Source organism: Anabrus simplex, chromosome 1 (genome assembly GCF_040414725.1).
Source record: "Anabrus simplex isolate iqAnaSimp1 chromosome 1, ASM4041472v1, whole genome shotgun sequence".
In the NCBI taxonomy this organism is placed as follows: domain Eukaryota; kingdom Metazoa; phylum Arthropoda; class Insecta; order Orthoptera; family Tettigoniidae; genus Anabrus; species Anabrus simplex.
This window is the reverse complement of record NC_090265.1, coordinates 1,470,209,419-1,470,231,325: the sequence shown is the minus strand read 5'-3', so window position 1 is coordinate 1,470,231,325 and position 21,907 is coordinate 1,470,209,419. Positions and strand designations below refer to the sequence as shown.

Genomic DNA, 21,907 nt, shown 5'->3' with positions numbered 1-21,907 from the left:
TACACCCAACCGCCGTTCAGTTTATTAACAACCCCCCCCCCCAAAAAGAATTAAAGGAAGGCGTGTTTCTTTACGTTTAAAGGAGATTCCAAACACCAATGTTCACGTCTATTACCTTCACTTTTGAGATATAAGTATCCCCATAAAAATAATTCACTTTCTTTCACTTCCTTTCACACTCCACCCCCCCCCCCCCCAAGTGAATTATCCGGCAAAAAATATTTGTTCCTTTAATAGTAAAGGATATTCTAAATACCAATAATTATCACGACTCTAACTTCTTCAGTTTTTGATTTATGTGTCCTCGTGAAAGGAATTCAACTCCTTTTCACTCCCGCCCCCAAGATGGGTTCCCCCCAAAACGCGTTTTCCTTTGTTTTTAAAAGAGATCCAAATACCAATGGTCACGTCTGTAATAACTTTAGTGTTTATTAGATGTATATATTCTCATACAATTAAGTCAATTAATTTTTCAATTCTTTCACACCCCCACACCCCTTCATTGGATTTTCCGAGAAACGTGTTTCTTTACTTTTAAAGCAGATTCCAAATATCAAATTTTACGTCTGAAACATCTTCATTTTTGAGGTATCAGTAGCCTAATTAAAAGAATTCAACACCATTTTCAAACACGTTTACCCCCCCCCCCCCCCTCCACCCAAGTGGTATTTCCGAAAACTAAAAATACACGTTTCTTTATTTTTAATAGGGATTAAAAAATACCATCTTTTACTTCTGTAACGTGTTGAGTTTTCTGAGATACTGTAGAAATCCCCATTTTAAAATTTCACCCATTTTTAGTTCCCCTTAAATGGAGTTTCCAAAAACATATCACCTATGTTTCTTTACATTTACATGAGATTCCTAATACCCACATTTTACGTCTGTAACATTTTATGTTTCTCAGATATTCTGTAGATATAGTCTTTCAAAAAATTCACCCCAATTTGTCACTCCTGTTTAACCGCCATTAATTGGATTTTCCAAAAACAAAAAAATACGTGTTTCTTTATTTTAAAGGAGATCCCATACACAAATTTTCAGTTCTGTAATATCTTCAGTTTCTGAGATATATGTATCCTTATTAAAGGCATTCAACCCATTATTCACACTTTTACACCCCTCCTATTAGGATTTACGGAAAACAAAAGAATACGTGTTCCTTTATTTTTAAAGGAGATTCTAAATACCTATGTTTTACATCTGTAAACTTTTAAAGTTTTAGGATGTAGACACACTCATTTTAAAAATTCACCCCCCTTTTCACCCCCCATTATTTGGATTTTCCAAAAATGAAAAAATACCTGTTTCTTTATTTTTAAAGTAGATCCCAAATACCAATTTTCTGGTCTGTAATATCTCCAGGTTCTGAAATATAAGTAGCCTCATTAAAAGCATTCAACCCATTTTTCACCCTTTTCCACCCCTCCTATTGGGATTTTCTGAAAACAAAAAAATACGTGTTGCTTTATTTTTAAAGGAGATTCTGAATACCAATTTTTACATCTAGAATCTTTAAAAGTTTTGAGATATAGATACACACATTTTAAAAATTCACCACCTTTTCACCCCCCCCCATTAACTGGTTGTTCCAAAAACAAAAAATACGTGTTTCTTTCTTCTTAAAGGAGATTCCAAACACCAATTTTCAGGTCTGTAATATCTTCAGGTTCTGAAATATAAGTAGCCTCATTAAAGTCATTCAACCCATTTTTCACCCCTTTTCACCCCTCCTATTGGGATTTTCCGAAAACAAAAAAATATGTGTTTCTTAATTTTTATTGAGGATTCTAAATACCAATTTTCACGTCTGTAAACTTTAAATGTTTTGAGATATAGATGCACTCATTTTAAAATTTCACCCCCCTTTTCACCCTCCCATTAATTGGTTTTTCCGAAAACAGAAAAATACGTGTTTCTTTATTTTTAAAAAAGATCAAAAGTGCCAATTTTCAGGTCTGTAATACCTTCAGTTTCTGAGATAAAAGAACCGGAATCCTGATTAAAGGCATTCAACCAATTTTTCACCCTTTTTCACCCCTCCTATTGGGATTTTCTGAAAACAAAAAAATACGTATTTCCTTATTTTTAAAGAAGATTCTAAATACCAATTTTTACATCTGTAAACTTTTAAAGTTTTGAGATATAGATACACTCATTTTAAAATTTCAACCCCTTTTTCACCCCCTTAGCGACGGAATATCCAAAAACCCTCTCTTAGCGAGCACCTACATCTTAATATGAATATATCCTCAAAATTTCATTTCTTTATGCCCAGTAGTTTTGGCTCGGCGATGATGAATCAGTCAGTCAGTCAGTCAGTCAGTCAGGACAAGTTCTTTTATATATATAGATTAGTAGACGCATTTTTCGAACTATAGGTACTATGCACATTAATATAACTGAAAGATGTCGTCGTTGCATCGAGAAATACGCAATGATAATGTTTTGTCTGAAATACTGACCCATAGCTCATATATCTTCAAGAGCAAGAATTACTTGAATTTATTCGCACAATATTGCATATTAAACGAGAAAATCTTACCGGCAAAAGTTTTAAGCTGAAATATTGCACATAGTGGATATTGCAGGCAAAACTACCATGTGATTTTTACATTTAGGGATCACGAGGATACAGTTTAATTAGAATTTTGGTATTTAGAATAACATACACAATTTTGTGCATAATCATTAAGTACATGGTGTAATAACACGTCTACTGGCACATGTTCTCGATAAATATTGTGCTTCAGACTGTCATTTGGCCACACACACACATTTTAGTCACCCAGTATCAACTGTTATTCATGTCCGTTGTACGTGTCCAGTAGTTATCGAATGTGAGGAGTATTATCACAAATTTCGTGTATTTTAAGTAAAACTCTTTATAACATAATCAGATGGTCTACTGTACCTTATATTATGCAATCTACTAATAACATATACGCTTTGTTGCAAATTGAGTTCATCACCTATTTAGATGTCTCTCATTACAGGAAGAACAACTGTAGCTTATAATAGAAGACAAAGAAATACGTAAAACCAAAGAAAACTTTTCCGCATGTGAAATACGTAGAGTTGAAAATGGAAGTGATCGTTAAGCATTTCTTAAACGGAGAGTTGAAAAAACATGATAACTGCAAATCTACGTCATAATATCACAATGATGTGGAACAAAATATTTGGTATCGGTAAGAAATAGTATCTTAGAAACTGTCACAAAAATGAAGACCAGGCTATAATTAAGAAAGTCTGCATAATGAATTATTATTACATATACGTCTACGATGTAGTTAGAGGACGAATACATAGGGGTCGGGCTTATTATTAATTCAAAAGGGAAATGCTTAGTACTGGATAGTGAGATGTGAGAGGTGCATCAAAACAGTATTATAGGTCGGAGACTCAAAGAACAGTACAGAACAGTAATTTGTATAGTAATTATTTTGAAAAATATACTGTAGATGGGACTGAACTTATTTTATTTTATGAATAAGCAACAGCATATATCAGTAATGGATACAATAAATACTCGCCAACGACTGGTTATTAATGTCTGGGAGAGAATAGTACTGAGTTCAATAATTCGTTACTGAAATGACTGGCGCTTCGTTAAAAAAAAAGAATGTGTTCGCCATTGTGTACTGTATTATAGTTTAGATCTCTGAGTGGCAAAATATTTGGTACCTATAAAATATTTAGAATCTTGTTGAAGAGAAACTGATCAATAATACAAAACAACAAAAAAAATACAACATAGGTCATTGAAGGCGAAATGCTATCCTAGTTCTTTTAACGGTATTTAACAAATATAACAGATGAGTAACAAGATCAGGTACACAGTCAACTAATAGGATCTGTCCAAGTCGAAAAGCATCTTCGCAGGTCAAAATGGCGGTAAAACCAATTCACATCAACTTGTTCCTAAGAGATTAATAACACGCCTCTGAAATTTACATTTACTTGATGTTATATCAAGCTCTTGTCTGTTATGGATAGTATTAAATAGAGAATGTAAGCGAATTAGAATGGATCGTTGTAATATTTTCTGCTGAGTGTGGGGAATGTGGAGAACACCTTTGAGTGGAGCGGGAAGAAACTGGGAGAGAGAAGAGAGAGACAAGATATTCCGAGCCGTAATTCCCATTTAAGATTCCAGCGAGGAACCTCAGGTCAGCTGCCTGTTCCTAATATGTAACGTTGACGCATTTATTACCCGTAATACCTGCTGCGTAGGCTGATTTCTGAGCACGAGGTTCCTGTTCCTTACAATTTACAGCAAAGATGGACTCTGCTCTGTCTAACTGCTTAATATTGAAGGGGAGTGGCTGTTGTCCACATCGCTGAATAGTAGTACAAAAGAGGTTGAATAATTGTGGGGAAGAAGTGGTGAAGAGCAGTTCGATCAGAGATGTTTGTGAAACGATAGAAATGTCATACCCTTTGTTGTATATGTTTATATGTGGTTTTTAAATAGTAATTTGGTGTCGTTGTTTCTCAACTACGGTTATGGGTTTGTCGAGTAGGTAATATGATATCAGTAGAAGAGATTTACGTAAGGTTATGGTAATGTGGCAGCATTTTTCTGGATTGTCTATAAGTATACAAGAATAACACCAGTTAGAGAGGCGTTGAGTGAGGACTGTAGAAGAGCTGCATCTGCTGCATTCTGGATATCCCTAAATTTGTTGAAGTTGTCAACAAAGAGTAGGGTATTTTATGTTTCATTATGTTTGAGTTTGGACAGCAGATCGTTCACAAGAAAAAAAAAACAAAATGGGGCAAAAGGGGACACCGAAGGTGACTGTTAACCATGAGAATTATGTGCCTTATATTACCACTCCCTGCCAACGGTTATGTAGGAAGGAAGCAAGAAGGGTCAGAAGACTGATATGTACGTTAAACAGTTATGAATATTTATGGAGTAGCAGAGTATGATCGACAGAAGATTTTCAAAATTCTACGTAGCAGATATCCAGCTGTAATTTAGCTGCAATGGCACATGATGCAAACTATGCAGAGTGGCCAGGTTTGTTAGAAAAGAGTCACCTGTTGTAAAGCCATGGTGGTCGGCTGAGACATAGCGCTAGATGAATGTCAGGAGATGCTGGTTTAGAATATGAAAAAAAGATAAACGATTACGTTGGGAGAATAGAATTTAGTTCGTAAGATGATTTCGTTTTAAGACTTCCGATGTTAACAAACACTATGATATAACTCACCGTTTAGAACATGAACATGAACGAAGACCTCGGAGTCTTTGGACAAGGAGCAGGAGTACGTTCCGGAATGCGTCTTGTCGGCCTGAGGTATGACTAGGCGACTTGCAGTCACTCCACCGGGTTGCGTGCTGAAACGAAGTAAGTTATTATTGAATTACTTTAACGTGAAGAGGAAGAACAGTAACAATACCAGTGACCATATAAATGTAAAAGTTTTCAATTATAAAAGCTATTTTCTAAAATTATTATTAAAACAAAATTTTGACCCACAATACTGCTCGCGCCAGACAACATGACACACGGTTCAAGAGGGCGAGACGGAAGTGCAAGCGACACAGAGCAGCGGTGCGTACTTTCAATCGCTTATTGCACATGGGGGAATCATCCGTTTGTAACATGGAAAAGTCTCTCGTGAGCGAGCGTAAATGATGATGTACCAGAGTGAATAGGCCTGCCTCCAAGGAGGAAAAGTAACGTTATGATTCGTAGCGGGGAAAAGGATATTATCACGAAGGTTGTGAAATGTTGCGGGGGAGAAAAGTCCATAAATGACCTCCGGAAACTTTAAATTAACCATAAAATAGAATGGTGAAGTACTTGAGTAAAAATAAATACTGGGTTCATTTACAGGAATTAGAGTTTTACTCTTGTTTACGATTTTGAATAAAATATTAGGGAAAAATTACCTTGTTTTAGTATAACCTACAACTCCGAAAGAAGAAAGCATCTGCATTGAGTTTTCAGCCTTTCAACATTGCATATTGTTATCTCTTTGGATCAGAGAGCAAAACCATTAGGTCATTTAGCCCCGTTGCAATAGAAGTCAGGCTCATTGCAACGGCGTCAGAAATTACAATATTTAGGCCCAACTATTTTTTATATATTTAGATTTGAAGTGACCGTTCTGCACTAATTGTCGGTGTATTTAGAATGTTGGTCTAAGTAATTAGCATTTGTTCTCTGTGTAGGATTATATTAAAGTCAACACAAGGGAGCTGATGTTTGCAGATAGTGGGCTCTCACCCTACTGTCCAGTTGAACTGTCCGTGACGTTAAGGACCAAACCGAACCGACCTTCACAACCACAGGGGGCGTATTTCCTCAGCATAAAACGTACTTCAATCCTCTAAGCGTATAATTTAAAATAACAATTATTTTCAATGCAATCATGTGTTATATTTGGTAGTGAAACAGCTTCTAAAGTTAAATCCAAAACTCAAAAACCGACAATAAAAACTAGTGTTCCAATTGATTTTCGTGTGTAGTATAATCGATAAAATTATTAATTCTTTAAGGCTGGAGCTTTTTAGTATGCTTCATACAATTATTATTCTGAGAATAAGTTCTGAACTCGTTGTGTATACAGAGAGGGTGTTCACATCGCCCATGATGCCACGCATGCAAACAATCATGTGGTAATGACTACTCAGTCGGTCAAATTTTGGTACTGGCACTTCTTATCCTGAGTAAAATTATAGAACATCATTTATACACTAATGTTTTGCACCCATAAGCGAATTTGGCCTAATTTAATTCACAATTAAATTGAATATTTCACATATGAGATACCACAGTGAGGCTGTGAAATTAGCAGTCACAAAGGAACTTTCTGGCGCCAGTCAGACGGCGAGAGAATCCATGAAACTCTTCTCTAGGCACGACCAAATTGTAAACCATCCTTCCAATAAAATTTATGACACCGCCGGGGAGTGGCGACTTGCGGGTCGTTCTCACGAGAAAAGCACGCGCTGAAGCCTGACCTACTTGGCCAGGACAATAGAGGACAACGACTATAACCGCCAATCCTTGGGAGGAAGCGGATGCACCCACGTTTGGAAGGGCGCGAAAGTCTCAGCCAATCAGAAAATTCTAAATTTGAATGAGCTGTCATACCGGGAAATCTACAGTCAGTATCTCGCGATCTGAAGCCCGATGTGGTAGTGAAAAACAGTGTCCTGACTTCTTTATAATATTTGGTGAATTATCAGTACCAATCTGTGGTTAATTAGTGCCTAATTATTAAAATTCAACTTCACACGGAGGAGTAATAGGATCTAGAAGAAGGAGCTGTCATGGCAGGATGAGGCCATCCACCGGAAGAAAATAACACCAGTGACGCGCACCGTCGTGTGGATTATCCTATGATCATTTCCCGCGGCGCAATATCACATGTGAGTCGGACAAAATTTAGGAAGTTTTGCATATAAATTTTGAAAACCATAACCTACGGATGTACGAGAAAGCGCTCCCGAGGACTAGATTATTACGCCACATCCCTTCCACGGAACTATTTTCCAGGTGGTGGGAGAAATTTCTACAAAACCCAGCGACCACAGGGTCGAGCTCTCAGTGTTTCGAGTTCTCAGTCGTTTTGAATTCTCAGTCGTTCAGTATTCTCAGTGTTTCGAGCTCTCAGTCGTTCAGTATTCTCAGTGTTTCGAGCTCTCAGTCGTTCTGAATTCTCAGTCGTTCAGTATTCTCAGTGTTTTGAGTCATTCTCAGTGTCTTCAGAGTTCTCAGTTTTCAGCTATTGTCTTGAGTACTTTTAGTGTTATTTCAGTATTCTCAGTGAATTTACGTTCGACAGAGTGACAGAGTGTATCAGCCAATGCATTTAGTCAGCTTTATTTTGGCTGGTAAGAAAGCGATTAGACACTTGTAGGCATTTTTAGAAAGCCTTGTATTATTTACTTGGGAGAATAGCGTTTCAGAAAATGAACATTTTCACAGACTTTTACTGTAAATTCAGGGAGAGTAGGCAAGAATTACACTTTGAACTCAAATGAACTCACATTACTAGTCGAGGGAAACAAGTCCATGTTTTTCAGCATATTTACATAAAAACATTTCTAACCAGCAGGGAGTGTTACATGTGAGATCAGTATAAAATTTTCTCCACAACATAAACTGTATTTTAGCTTGTTTCTACCATTCTACAAACTGTTTGGCAAGCGAGATGTTTACGGGGAGAAACCAGTAAAGACAGACAGGAAGGTGATTGACTTTCTTCAATGGAGACCGCAATAGTCAACCTTGAGGAGACAGTTATGTCCCAGTAGGGTGAATGTACTGTAAGCTGTAGTGTAAACAGAGCTGAGGGATCGGCGAGCAGGCCAGCAGGTGTTTTGCAGGTAGAGAGCGAGGCGACCATCCTTCTACACAACAGGCAGGAGTCTGCAGTGGCATTTTCTAACTTTCACTGGAGTGAGAGAAATACGAGTGTTTATGCTAATATAAACGTGTGTCACGGCATGGCAAGAATGTGTCAAATTTGCGTGTGTAAAAATCTGGAATACCACATCAGCTTGAAGATGGAATTCTAATTTCCACCATGACCGGGGCCGGTGGGTGAACCGACCTGCCTCCACCATCACAGGTATGAGCATCATTATAATGTAAATAAATATGTAGGACCGTGGCAAAATCGATGATCAATGTAGTTTAGAGTACTAGGTAGGGTTGTAAATAATTCACAGTTTTATAATACTGCTAATAATAATAATAATAATATAATAATAATAGTAATAATAATAATAATAATAATAATAATAATAATAATAATGTTTATGTTGCACTTTCAGATAGGCTTATTTTGTGCACTTTGTTTAAGTAGATGTTTGTTTGCGTGTATTTATGGTTGATTTTGTAGTATGTCACTTTGACAGTTAGGCAGCTTTGATATTGGATCTACGAGTGTAATGTCAGTTTATTATTATTATTCATCATGATTTTAGATCGTTGGTTTTGAGTCGATTTTGTTGGAGTTTTGATCTTGGGGACGCCGTCGCGATGATTTCAATGTTTATTTCGGTAGTTTGCGCTTTCAGCTTGTTTTATGTTGCGGAATCATCCTTCTGATGTCCGGTTTTGATTGTACTTATCCCGCGTATTTTGCGACGATTTTTGGTAGACGCGAATTTTTATTTCTGGGTAGTTGCAGTGGCGCATGTTTCAACATTTGTGTTTTGAGAGGCAATCTCGTCATTCTTTGTTTTGATAGAAACGGTGAGCGCCATTGATGAGTCAGCTCTGTGATTTTTGTGATGTGTTAACAGTGAATGATCGAGAGATCGAGCTAGATGATTAATATCCCTGATGAGCTACGTTGATGATGGAAATATGATATTGGGACCATGTCTTGATTTGTCGTAAGAAGCCGTAATGTGCACGACAGATATTTGTGCCCGCCGGATACGAGCGAGGCTGTGTTGTGAGAATAATGAATAATAATGACGTCGCGAATTGATGAGTAAAAAGAATTGTGAAATAAAGAGTTTAACCACGTGTGTTAAATGTGTTACGACATGGGTTACGATACTACAGGCAGGAGCCTGTATTTGTTTAAATAATTCCAGGGAAAGTAGATGCTCGATAAAAATGCTAGCCAGTGTACAATGTGAACAGAGCGACGAGTCAATGTGTTTTGAATATTTATGTAGAGTCACGGATGACGTGAAGTAACAGTAATTTGTCCATCAAGGTTAAATAATATCATGTCCAGACATTTATCGTCTGAAGTTTGAGATTGCTATCAAATTCGCAATATTTCATTTTGCTACTCGCAGCGGGGTATGTTTTTCTGGTGACTCCGATTTTGTTTTGCGCTTTCTATCCTTTTAATTTCCAGTAGGCCGCGATGGTGGGATCCAGTTTGCTTTTTTTTTGTTTTCTTTTCTGTTTGTACCTTTTACCGTTTATTTGTAGGACGCAAGCGTATGTGAATTATTTATATTTGATTTGTTGTAAATAGATAAGTGTAGCTAGGCTAGTTTTTTTTTTGATCTCTGTATTTTTTGTCGGAGCAGTGTTTCTCCGTTAATTAATGTAATGATGTAAATACCATTTCAGATGTTAGGTTTATTGGATCATCGATTATGTCACAGTCGAAATGGTAGTGGTATGCTCATATCAGGCATCTAAGTAATTACCAAACTTTCTTTTAAAATCCACTACATTTTTATTTTGAAATGAAGCGATCTTTAAATAAACCAATTGTATAAAACTGCCGCAATAAATGGTAAATAAGATGGCATCTGCCTCCATCTAGTGGTGATACCACGAATATGAATTAATAATGAAACGCAGTCAGCGGCAAAATTCTATAGAAATTTTAATGTACAAGGATCGCTATCATTTGATAATGTTAACATCAGGCATTTGGCCTAAATTTCTGTTTATTTTAAGAAGTCCAGTCTATCACAGACATGCAAATGAAGTTTAAAATTTAGATGAGTGGTTGGATACACTCAGAGTGATGTTTCGATAATTAATTTGGTTTAATCATGAAGTTTTGTATAAGACAATGGTTATGTCGGAAAGGAAGTGTGATGTTCATGGTTGTTCTGTTTTCTTCGAATTTATTCCTTAAGTAATACACTTGCTTAGTGCAGTCCATGATTATTTAAATTTGGGTATTTTACCAAATGAGCAACAGGTGTTAAACATTTTATAACTCCTATAAGTCAGTGGTTTGATGGCATAACAGAATTTAATTTTACTTTATTGTGAGTCAACTATTTTAAATTTATTTGGGAGATATCTTTCTCCGTAATGTAATTCTGCATTTCAAGAAGGTGGTCTTTCTGACCAGAGTTTTAAACTGAGTCATTTTATTTAACTTGAAGACAGTGTCAACAGAGTCTGGTATATTTTAATTAAGGTGTTTTGACCTTCAGTCAGTTTACTTAGGCAGTTTATGATTGTTTGCAAGGCAGATCCTTACTCTTTAATATTTTATTAGTCACTGTTATTTCATTTGTTTACATTTTTTTCACTAGTTCAATTTACGTTCAATTTTCGCACTTTGCTTTTATTTAATAAATCAGTCTTTTATTTAATTTTTAATTCAGTCTTGGGTACCGTCATTTTAGTTAGTTTACCCCTTCTTTTCATTCCCTCACTCCTTTATCAGCGGGTGGCCTCTCCGGGGATAACGGACGGGCACGACTGAGAAAGAAGAGTCTACATGCAGTGGTGAGTATGATTTTACATGTCATTTATTACAGGAGCAGCCGGCGCACAGAAGAAAGAAGAGATCACCGCAGTTGTTGCCTTTAAAAGGGCACAGTATATACTTACAAGTTTCTGGATCGTTCGTTGTTGATGACCCATAATACTATTACATGTATAGAGACATTTATATGTACAAACTCGCATTCTAACATGGACTCCAAACTAACTAAGGCCTTTCTAATGGTTTAGATTCATTGAAGTTCAAGGGATGGATAATCGATATGTCTCTAATTAGAGACCTCAGTGAAACACCAATATAATCCTCGTACTTAAGGTAAATTGAAGCTTTCCTAAGTAAGTTTAAATTACCTTTCTCCCTCGCCATCTCTAGTGAGGAATCTAGTTGGGAGGTTAATCTAGTGGATGCCAAAGTTCTCATTAAGTTCTGAGTTTCCGTGTGTCACAAGCAGGCTATGAAACTGGAACTTGTAACACCAAGTATTATGTGCAAGTTGGTACTACTTACGCTACGGCGTTGGGAGTGAAACTGTAGGATTATATCGATGGCTTTCTTTAAAAACCTCGTAAGTCCGAATACTCTTCCTATCCATTATATTCCTTAAGACTGGTCACGCCTCCTGGTCTCATATTTACATTCAGTCCAAAAGAATAATTTTCGTAATGGTCATTTTCCTCTGCCAATTTGTAAAGGAAAATGAACCTTAAATACATTGTTCTGTAGGAGTGTGTAAATTTGCCATGCAATCAACATCCCTAAAATTCGGTACGGAAAGGCCCATTTTCCTTTAGACATTAGCAAAGGAAAATGAGCACAGCGAAAATTATTCTGATGGACTGCATACAAATATATGACCGGGAGGCGTGACCAGTCTTAAGGAATGTAATGGGTAGGAAGAACATTTGGACATACGAGGTTTTAAAAGAAAGCCATCGATATCTGGAAAGAAGGTTGGCGCGTCAAAGGGGATGGTGAGTTAGTGAAATTGTATTGTGATTGGAATCATTCTTCTTAGAGGGAGCAACGTGAAAAGTACGGAAACTTCCTAAGCTTGTGAATTAAGATTTTGATGGAATTTATCTCTTTGAAGTTTTACTCCTTGCTTTTTAACATACTTTCCAAAAATGTTATGAGATACTTAGTCATTCAATAAAGATGTTGCGTGGTTAACATCTCTCACATATTCGAGGTCGTCAGAGGTGTACAAGGCAGGAATTTCTCCCTGCAAATAATTTTTAACGAGTCAGTAATGATACGGTTCACTCACATTTAAGCACTGATAAATGATCACCATCAGGGCCGGAATCCAGTTTCATGATTTTTAATACGTTTGTGGAAAATGTAGGATGTCCGACTTGCCAGAAGTGTAAGATTTGTATATGGATCCTTGTTAATTTTTCAACGTGTATTAGCATGCGTAAATCACCTGTGTTCAGTCCGCATCAAAACCTTAGAAATTATGTGCTTAGAACTGTGAAATTCTCATTAACATATTGACCGTTTCCTTATGATACCATTTGTTTGTACTCTACATACTACCGCATTGATGATTTAAGAAATATATACGAATCTTGTGTACCGCACCTCATGTTTCCTGCCTTCAATATATGCAGTTACGTGACACAAACCATCCGCACCGCACCTCACGGTTTATTCAGTATTTCCTGCTTTCAATTTAGGCAGTTCATCATTTGCAGGAAATAAGTTACATTTTCAGTTGTTGATATAGTCCGGTTATGAGAAATTCATGATCCCGGGATACATTGAAGATTCCACCACTGTACTTTCAACGAAAATTCGAAGAGAGATTTATTTCCGCTAACACCGATTAAAGAAAAAAATGGAATAGATACAATCCCTCGGATTATTAACCTACCGGTGATAGGAATAGAAAAAGTTTAGAAAGTTGCGAAAATGAAAGGATTCCTAGGCCATATAAACATAATGCTGTCTGGTTTGTTAGAATCAGGGAATAAGGGATTCAGCTGGGAAAATGGAAATAAGCAGCATGAAAAAACTCGCGACTACATGAAAACACTCACATAGGTCTGACCACGCCACTTGTTTGCGAGTGGGGTTTGTGAGGTGACGCGGTTAAAACACTAGATATTCAATTTGACTAACCGAAAGTTCATCCTGCCGATGCAAAATTATGTTTTCTCTTCTCCGTGCCTAACAATTAATTTTAATCGACCATTAAACTAGGACTTGTCACTAGATACATGCTATGCACGAATTTAGTGTAAGATATGAGTATGAATCTTTCGCTGAAAGTTTTCGGAACGTAGCGTATTTTAAGTGTACAATACACATAGTATACTGAATTTCTTAACTGGTTCTTAATTTATTGTTTCTAGTAATAGGACGGTCATTTCTCCTATGTGTATGAATATTAACTGTTACTATCGCAACTTCACCATTTCTAGAAGCTATTCAGACAACGCTGATTGATTTCCTTATGAATCAGTCATGTTTCGATTCCGGAGTATTCAAAGTTCAGTAACATACTTTATTACGCGTAATCTTAAGATCATAGTTGTTCTAAAGAGAGGAAGTTGTTGTACACTGTATATATATATATATATATTTGTTGAACGAATCAGCGACTTCCCGCAATTACGGCTTGCCACAATGGACAAAGTAAAGCATATAAGGATAGATAATGTTTTATCACATAGAAATATAGCGGTGATACGGATTGTTTAAATTATCGAGGTCCGAACAGGTGAGATTTCAGGACGTGTACAGATCCAGGTATGGTGGTGGTAACTTTTATTTCAATGCAGGTCCAACTTCTTCAAGAATTCTATGAAAAAAGCAGGTATTTTTCCACAAGCACCAACCATTATGCCGATAATCTCTACTTCATTCAGCTGGTATTTATTTTTGCAGAACGGAATGTTGGGCGCGTAAATGTTCTGCTTTTCAAAATGAACTTCAGTAGACTGGCCGACATGGTGCTCAAATCGGATGGTCGGATTGATACTGAAGCCTTCCATGTCGTTATCTTTAAAGGCAATTATGTCAATTCGTCTTGTGCTCCCTGTCGTAGACAAACCGTGGACTTCTTCTACACGGAATACTTTGCTACGGAGTTATTCTGCAATATATGATCTTATCTTGTGGTGGCGTGAGTTTCTCAGTACTTCGCCGTAGGAGCAAGAACCCAGAACGTGAGCCAGTGTTTGTTTCTCTCTGACGCATCTGCGACAGAGGTTTTTGACTCTCGCCATTCGCTACAAGAAAGTCCCTAGTGATGCGTAATCCATTATTATTGGCCGGAGTGTACTCTTTATAAAGAATGTCAGTTACTTTTACATTCATCTGAAAGGTACTCTTCTCCTGATAATCTTATATAGTATTATCAGCATAACACCCCTTTAGTTAATAGTTGTATATAGGAAATATTTTGTGACCAGCAGACTTCAGTTTTTAGAGTTCGTACAACAAGAGCCACTGAAAATGTTAAAAATATTAATTTAGGACAGGGCCTCTCAAACGCCCAAAATCTCACGCGTGCAGAGCGAGGCGCAAGAGCTCCGTGCACTGTGCATCGGTGCCGCTCGGTGCCGCTCGGTATGGCTCGGATCAACGCTTCGTCTCTGGGCTACTCGGCTATGCTCGGCTCTACTCGGCTATACTCGGCTCAACTCAGCCCGGATTTGGAGCGCTATGGCGCAAGTGGGGGAGAGGGAGACAGGCGGAGCGAGCGAGACAGGCGTGAGGAAAGAGAGAGTTAGCGCTATTGCTCCAAATCGAGGAGTGGGGGGTCTGCACTCTGGTCAACCAAGCCAAGTCGTCTTTTGCACCGTGCACAGTGCATGCACCAGGCGCATGCACCCTGAGAGGCCCTGATTTAGGAAAATAATATTGTGCGTCACTGATTGGTGGGTGGATTTATCAGAACGCGTCACTAGGCTGATGCTTACGGCAGTTCCAGATAATATTATTATCTTATTTAAACCCATTTTTCTGATGATCCAATGTGCCATTAAATAAATCTCTTACAGGAAATAATCAAAACCCTATGTCAGTTATGTAACAAAAATACAAAACATTATTGTTCCATAAACACATCGTCAAGAACAGTGGACTGAATTATGCCGGTCAGTACAAATACAACTCCACTTTCCTTAAGAGCATACAGTTATGGAAAGAAACAAGTATCTTCCCGCCTTTATGTACGTATTGTATTGTAAACATAAATTGAGTTTCAGTTGTTATTTTATGATATTACCGAGGCAAACACTTATTGAACAACCGTCCATCTTAGCCGCAATTTAGATTTTATGCCCTCGGTTAACAATTACCTGAGTCTTATAGTAGATACGTTGCTAATAATTGCATTTTATCTGCTATCAACAAGGCTTCCTGCTGAATAAGTTAAACACTTGATTTGAAGTAAACTTTTAACTTGCGTAGGATTCCTTCAAGAATATCATTAGAAATTTGAATATCATGGAGTTACTTCAAAACAGGAATTTAAGTTCTTCATAACATACTGCAAGAAAATATACGACATAATTGCTCGGTAACTTTCCTTACTTACTTCCGTGAATTAATTTTTCCTTTAAGTCTATCTGAGTCAGGCACTCATGACATCCTGGTATAATTTAGCAGTTCAGTTCGTAAGACGTGACTTCGATCAATACCAAAGCGAAGTTCATAGGACTGGCAGTCTATCAATAGGGAAGTGTTTCCCGTGGCTCCGAGCCATAGACTAATGGCATTGCCGGACTTACTTCTCTGTGGGAGTGTTAAGTGACGAAAAGTTGGCGAGAGCACAGCAAGTGCTCTTGGAGAAGGAAGATTTTTCAAAGGTTGCTTAGTGGCGATCGATATACCTCAACAGAGATTCACGTAAATTGTTAAGTTTTGAAGTGTCCATCATAACGTCAAAGCACGGAAATACTTCATTTGTCACTGCGTCTAACAGTTTACAGTATAAGAGTTTTATTGGATATGTAAATTTAAATTAAGCAGAATTTCTTGTCAATATGTATGGTTTTTCGGTTTTAGAAGGCTTCTTTCTGGTGTTGTTGAACCGGAAATTTACTGGTAACCTTAATAAACTTATATTTTCCCGATGAAACATGGGCAAAGGTACTTCTTTTATCAGAAGAAGGAAACACTTCTCATCTGAGGAGCTAATGAAGACGAAATTAATGATGGTGAATTAATTTCGATAAGCAGATGGATGAAATCGGATGTAAAATATGAATGGAAACTATCTCGGAATTTGCCCGGAATTGAAACGGGAAAACGACAGAAAACCATTTTCAGGACAATCTAAGTTGTGTTCCATACTCAGCCGTCTCCAGAATGCAGAGCTTGGTCCACAGCTGTAGCACGTTTATACGCGCAGCCACTTCGCTCGGAAAAGTAGCCTAAGTAAAACAACCTCCCTCTATTCGTATCAATGGCATTACTTTATATACAACGGTTAGATGTCTGGCTTCGTGGCTAAATGGTTAGCGTGCTAGTCTTTGGTCCAAAGGGTCCCGGGCTCGATTTCCGGCCGTGTTGGGAATTGTAACCTTCATTGGTTAAATCAAATGGGTATGTGATCCATCTTCAGCTTTAGAATTTTCACCAGAGGTAGGACCCCATTCTTACAGACGTTCAGATTCCAGGCGTGAATTCTAAAGACCTGCACCGGGCCTCTCCGGAGGCCTCATCACATTATTGTAATTGTTTGGTAATTCCTCTTAAAACTAATAATCACCACTACCACGATGGTTATATCTACGCCTGTTTTCACTCACAGGCACTCCTGTCTATTGCGAACCGACTGAGCCTCCCCTAAATTGGAAGTCTGGTTTCTTAATTTTTGAATTTCTGTCAGGGTATTGAACGGTTGTCCTTTGTCGTTACTGAAGACTTCTCAATTGTTTAGTCTTGCTGGATTACTTGTTGTAGTGACAAAGGCCAACTCTCTGGAGTAAAAATAAATCAAATCGAAGGTTAGAATGTTTCCTTACAAATTGACATCCTAACGCTTTCATTCTCTCTCCGTTCTCCCTTCCTTAACCGTATTCTATTGTAATTTTAACTGTATTATATTTGAGACGTGTTTGGATTCTTTCATTTTCACGTTCATTCTTGTGTAAAATACCCAGTAAAGTGCTTGATCTCCTCCTTCTTAAAGTAGAACTGTAACATCTATATATATAAAACATGTCCTGACTGACAGATTCATCATCACAGAACAAGAACTACTGAACAGAAAGAAATGAAACTTTGCGGATACATTTATATTAGAGTGTATGTGCTCACTAACGGAGGATTCTTCGATATTCCGTCGCAAAGGGAGTGAAAAGGAGGGGGAGTTTCTTAAATGTGTATATCTATATCTCAAAAACTTAAAAGTGTACAGACGTAAAACGTGGTACTTGGAATATCCTTTAAAAATAAAGAAACAATTCTTTTTAGATTTTGTATGATCCCATTAAGGGGGTGAAAAATGGTGAAAAATTGTTTGAATTCCTTTTATGAGGATACTTATATCTCAAAAACTGATGATGTTACAGGCATGGAAATTGGTATTTGGAAACTCCTTTAAAATAAAGAAACGCGTATTTCATTCTGTTTTTTCCGAAAATCCAATTTATGTGGTGAGGGGCTGAACAGGAGTGACAAAAGGGGTGAAATTTTAAAAATATTATATCTACAGTATATCTCCGAAACATGTTACAGACGTAAAAATTGGTATGTTTAATCTTTTAAAAATAAAGGAACATGTACTTTTGTTTTTGACAAAAACACTTAAGGGGGTGGGATGGGAAGCGGATGAAAATAGGGTTGAATTATTTTTATTAGGAAACTGATATCTTAAGAACTGAAAATGTTACAGATGAAGTTGGTATATGGAGTCTCCTTTGAAAATAAAGAAATCCATATATTTTTTTACGGAAATCCACTTGGGGGATGGGGGTGAAAGAATTGAATAATTAGTTGAATTCTTTGTATGAGGATACATATACCTAAAACACTAAAGATGTTGCAGATGTGAACATTGGTATTTGGAATCTTATTTAAAAATAAAGATGTATTCTTTTGTTTAAAAAATCCACTTAAGGGAGGGTGAAAAACTGACATATTAATTGAATTATTTGAATGAGGAAACTTATATCTGAAAAATTAAAGGTGCTACAGACGTGAAAATTGGTATTTGGGATATTATTTAGAAATAGAGAAACATCTTGGGGGGAAAATCAACTTAGGGGGATGATAAATGATTTGAATTATTTTTATGAGGATACATATATCTCAAAAACTGAAGATGTTACAGTCGTGATAATTAGTATTTGGGAGCTCTTTAAAAAACACGTTTTTCGGAACACTTCGGGTGAAAGGAAGTGAAAAAAATAATAATTGTATGGGGGACACTTTTATCTCAAAAATTGAAGGTTGCAGGCACGAAAATTTGTATTCGGAATCTCCTTTGAAAATAAAGAAACATGGATTTTTTTCGTAAAATCCACTTAGGTATCGGCAGGGGAAGAAGTGATAAAGTGGTTTAATTCTTTGTGTAGGGTATTTATATCTCAAAAACTGAAAGGTTACACACGTGGAAACAGGTATTTGGAATCTCCTTTAAAAATAAGGAAGCATTGTTTTCTTTCCGACTTGAGAGATGACTTTCTCACGTGTACAGTTCTATATCGAATGTTCATCTTGTCCGAAAAGGCAATACCACAAACGTGGTTAACAAAGATTTTCTGGGGTAAATGAAACTCAATTTTTCGGTGAGTTTCTTCACTTTAGGGATTTTCAGACAATGTATCACTGCAGTACCGAGGAATGATTACTGTTATCAAATTACTAAATCCTCGCTAGCGAAGCCGCGGGTAACTGCTAGTTATTAGATAATTAGAAAGTATCTACTGTCGTGTTGAGGTATTCATATACGTTCGAAATGGTATATTTGAACGAAGTTTTCACTTTTCTTGGTTTCCTGGTGAAAGCTTAAATCGTCCTTAATAAACTGTATGGTTCTTACATTTTCCATGCATAAGTATGCTCAGGAAATTGATTTTAGGTGTATCAGTGCGTCCATGTCTCGCTCTGAGGTGGGTGTGGCACTACCGCACACAGAACTTCAATACTTGCTCAGGGAAAATAAAATGATCATAAATATGTCTATCATTAAGTGAAACTCAAATTGATAACGATTAATTCATTAGCATCTAACAAATCGGTTTTGAAACTAAAATTGATAACGATTAGTTCATTAGCATCTAACGAATCGTTTTTGATAGACATCTGTATCAAATTTGGAATCGTCAAGTTTAGTCACGGTCATCCATCACTACTTCACATCACAGCGTGCAAGATCACATCGATCACCGAGCTCGATAGCTGTAGTCGCTTAAGTGCGGCCGGTATCTAGTACTCGGCAGATAGTGGGTTTCCCGTGGTTTCTCATTTTCACACCAGGAAAATGCTGGGGCTCTACCTTAATTAAGGCAACGGTCGATTCATTCCCACCCCCAGCCCTCTTATGTCCCATCGTTGCCTTAAGACCTGTGTCGGTGCAACGTCAAATAACTTGTAAAATAAGAAAAGTATCTCCGGTATTACGTCTATCAGTCTTAGACATCCACCCGTACTTGACATAACAGCCTGCACGTTTGCTAGGTAACATCAAGTCACTCACTTTGTACTGCCATGATTTTCAGATGATCCCCAACCGTAAGACATGTCGAAACGTTGTTTTCGTGGTAACCGATATACAAAACCTATACTATATGGGTAACATTATATCATTCGACTGCCGGTAAAGACGGGCCTTCCCACCAGAAGTGTCCTATGGGAATACATAGTTGGTGTTCATACCAACGATCCAAAACGAACAATCAACCAGACAGTTATAAACACAAATCTGGAATACCAGTACAAGTCCTACGTGCGATAAAGCCTGTTATTTGACCCTAAAGTGCTATTTAAATGTCTGCATTATATGACTCAAAACACCAATGAGTCATTTAACGATATGATATGAATGCGGTGTAGAAATGAGACAGATATGGGGTAGCTCAATTTCAAATTGGGTGTAAAGGATGCTGCTTTACACTTTAATTGTGGAAACAAGATTAAAATAGAGGTTTTATGGAGAATGAAGTTTGCACCAGATTGTTACTCAGCATCAGGAACCACAAGAAGATGAGGTGCGTATGCACAGAAATCACATTCAGAGCAGTGGTACACAGAAACAGCGAGTGAGGTACCACACTGGGAGAAGAAAGCTGAAAGAGGAGAAGAAACTCGAAAAGAAAGGTGTCACCTATTCAGCGGGTGAATTGTAATACCTTCATGTTGTTGCAAAGAGATCAAATCGTAACCTAAACTTTGAACTTAATTTACTCAAAAACTAAGAAATGTGTATTTTTAGAGGTTCAGACACAATAAGTAAAGTTCTAATTCTGACATCTACTTCAATAAGGCCAGAAATTAACGATCATTAAATTGGTAATGTCCTGTTATGAAACTGAAAAAATATATCCCCACTCAAAGAAATGAATCGGCAAAAGGGGGAAAATACATTATGATGTTGCGTTTTCGAAATAATATCTTATATTTCTTGTGATAGTGGTGATTAGCTAATAAAGTTAGTAGGGGACAGCAAGAATGAAGGAAGCATTAAAATAAATGCATTTTAGTAGTTGATATGTGATCTCAAATATATGCCAATTTTAAACATTCTTAAAACATATATAAATACCTTTAATACCTATTTCATTGATATCTACAGATCTAACAATTTTTGAATAATGAATTTACATGTTATGCAATGCTCGTCCTCAGAACCTTCATGCATCCAAAGGTCTGCTTGGTGTTATGCAACAAAACTTTGGGAACAGCATGCAGATTACAATTTACTTAGCTGATATACATGGTGAGAAAAAATTACTGGAGTATTCATTTTTACTTGCAGTAGATAAAAGGAAGTGTTCACCCAGTTATACATTTCTGTTCAAGATATAAAATTAATTCTTGTACCAAAAATTCCTCGTTCATGGAATGGAATGCAATCTTTTTTTTTATCAATGCAGAGACTTAGAGACACGAAATGAAGATTGCCTACTGAAAGAGACAAGGGCATCCTAAAGAATAGTTATCGTAGTTTCACTCTCAACTCATTTCAAACAGTAATTGTTATTCCTCCACCACCATTATCATCTTAGGTGTTTTATGAGGATACCTCCTCATGGTGCTATAGCCCTAATAGGCCTTGGTCTGCCAAGTGACCTCTGCTCATCCCAAAATCCTGTAGATCGAGAAGGTGGCTCGTGATCAGTGCGACGAATCCTCACTTTAGTTATTCTTATCGTTCTTTCCGACACGCAGTTTGCTGTCAGTACGGGATCGCATCCATATACCGCTATATACGCATGCGCTGACTTTGTATCGGTTCCGGGATTGATACACGATTGGGTTGTGTTGGAATGGATTCTCGTTCATGAACTCCAGGGAATAGGAGTAACGGAAATTACTGTACTAACCTGGTGTAATGCCGATATTTTCCCATATTGCCTGTAATGTCTTTTATGGTGCTCATTTCTTTCATATCGATTTGCAATATCTTGAGCAACTCCTCGACTAATGCGGAAATGCTCGAAAAACTCATTTTCAATTTACTGAGGAACAGTTTCTTCTGAAAAATACATCGTATTTCAATTATATTTTGTTTCACCTGGTAGCTTTTGTGCCT

The 21,907-nt window shown here is 37.2% G+C and overlaps 1 protein-coding gene across 1 annotated transcript in view; it reads right to left on the bottom strand.

Moving 5' to 3' along the window:
* The window catches only part of LOC136879522 (zwei Ig domain protein zig-8), a 326,290-nt gene that overhangs the window by 8,222 nt on the left and 296,161 nt on the right, over positions 1-21,907 (bottom strand). The window contains exon 5 of the mRNA XM_068226031.1: positions 5,223-5,350. Coding sequence (XP_068082132.1) covers positions 5,223-5,350 — 128 coding nt within the window. The remainder of the gene's footprint in view (positions 1-5,222; positions 5,351-21,907) is intronic.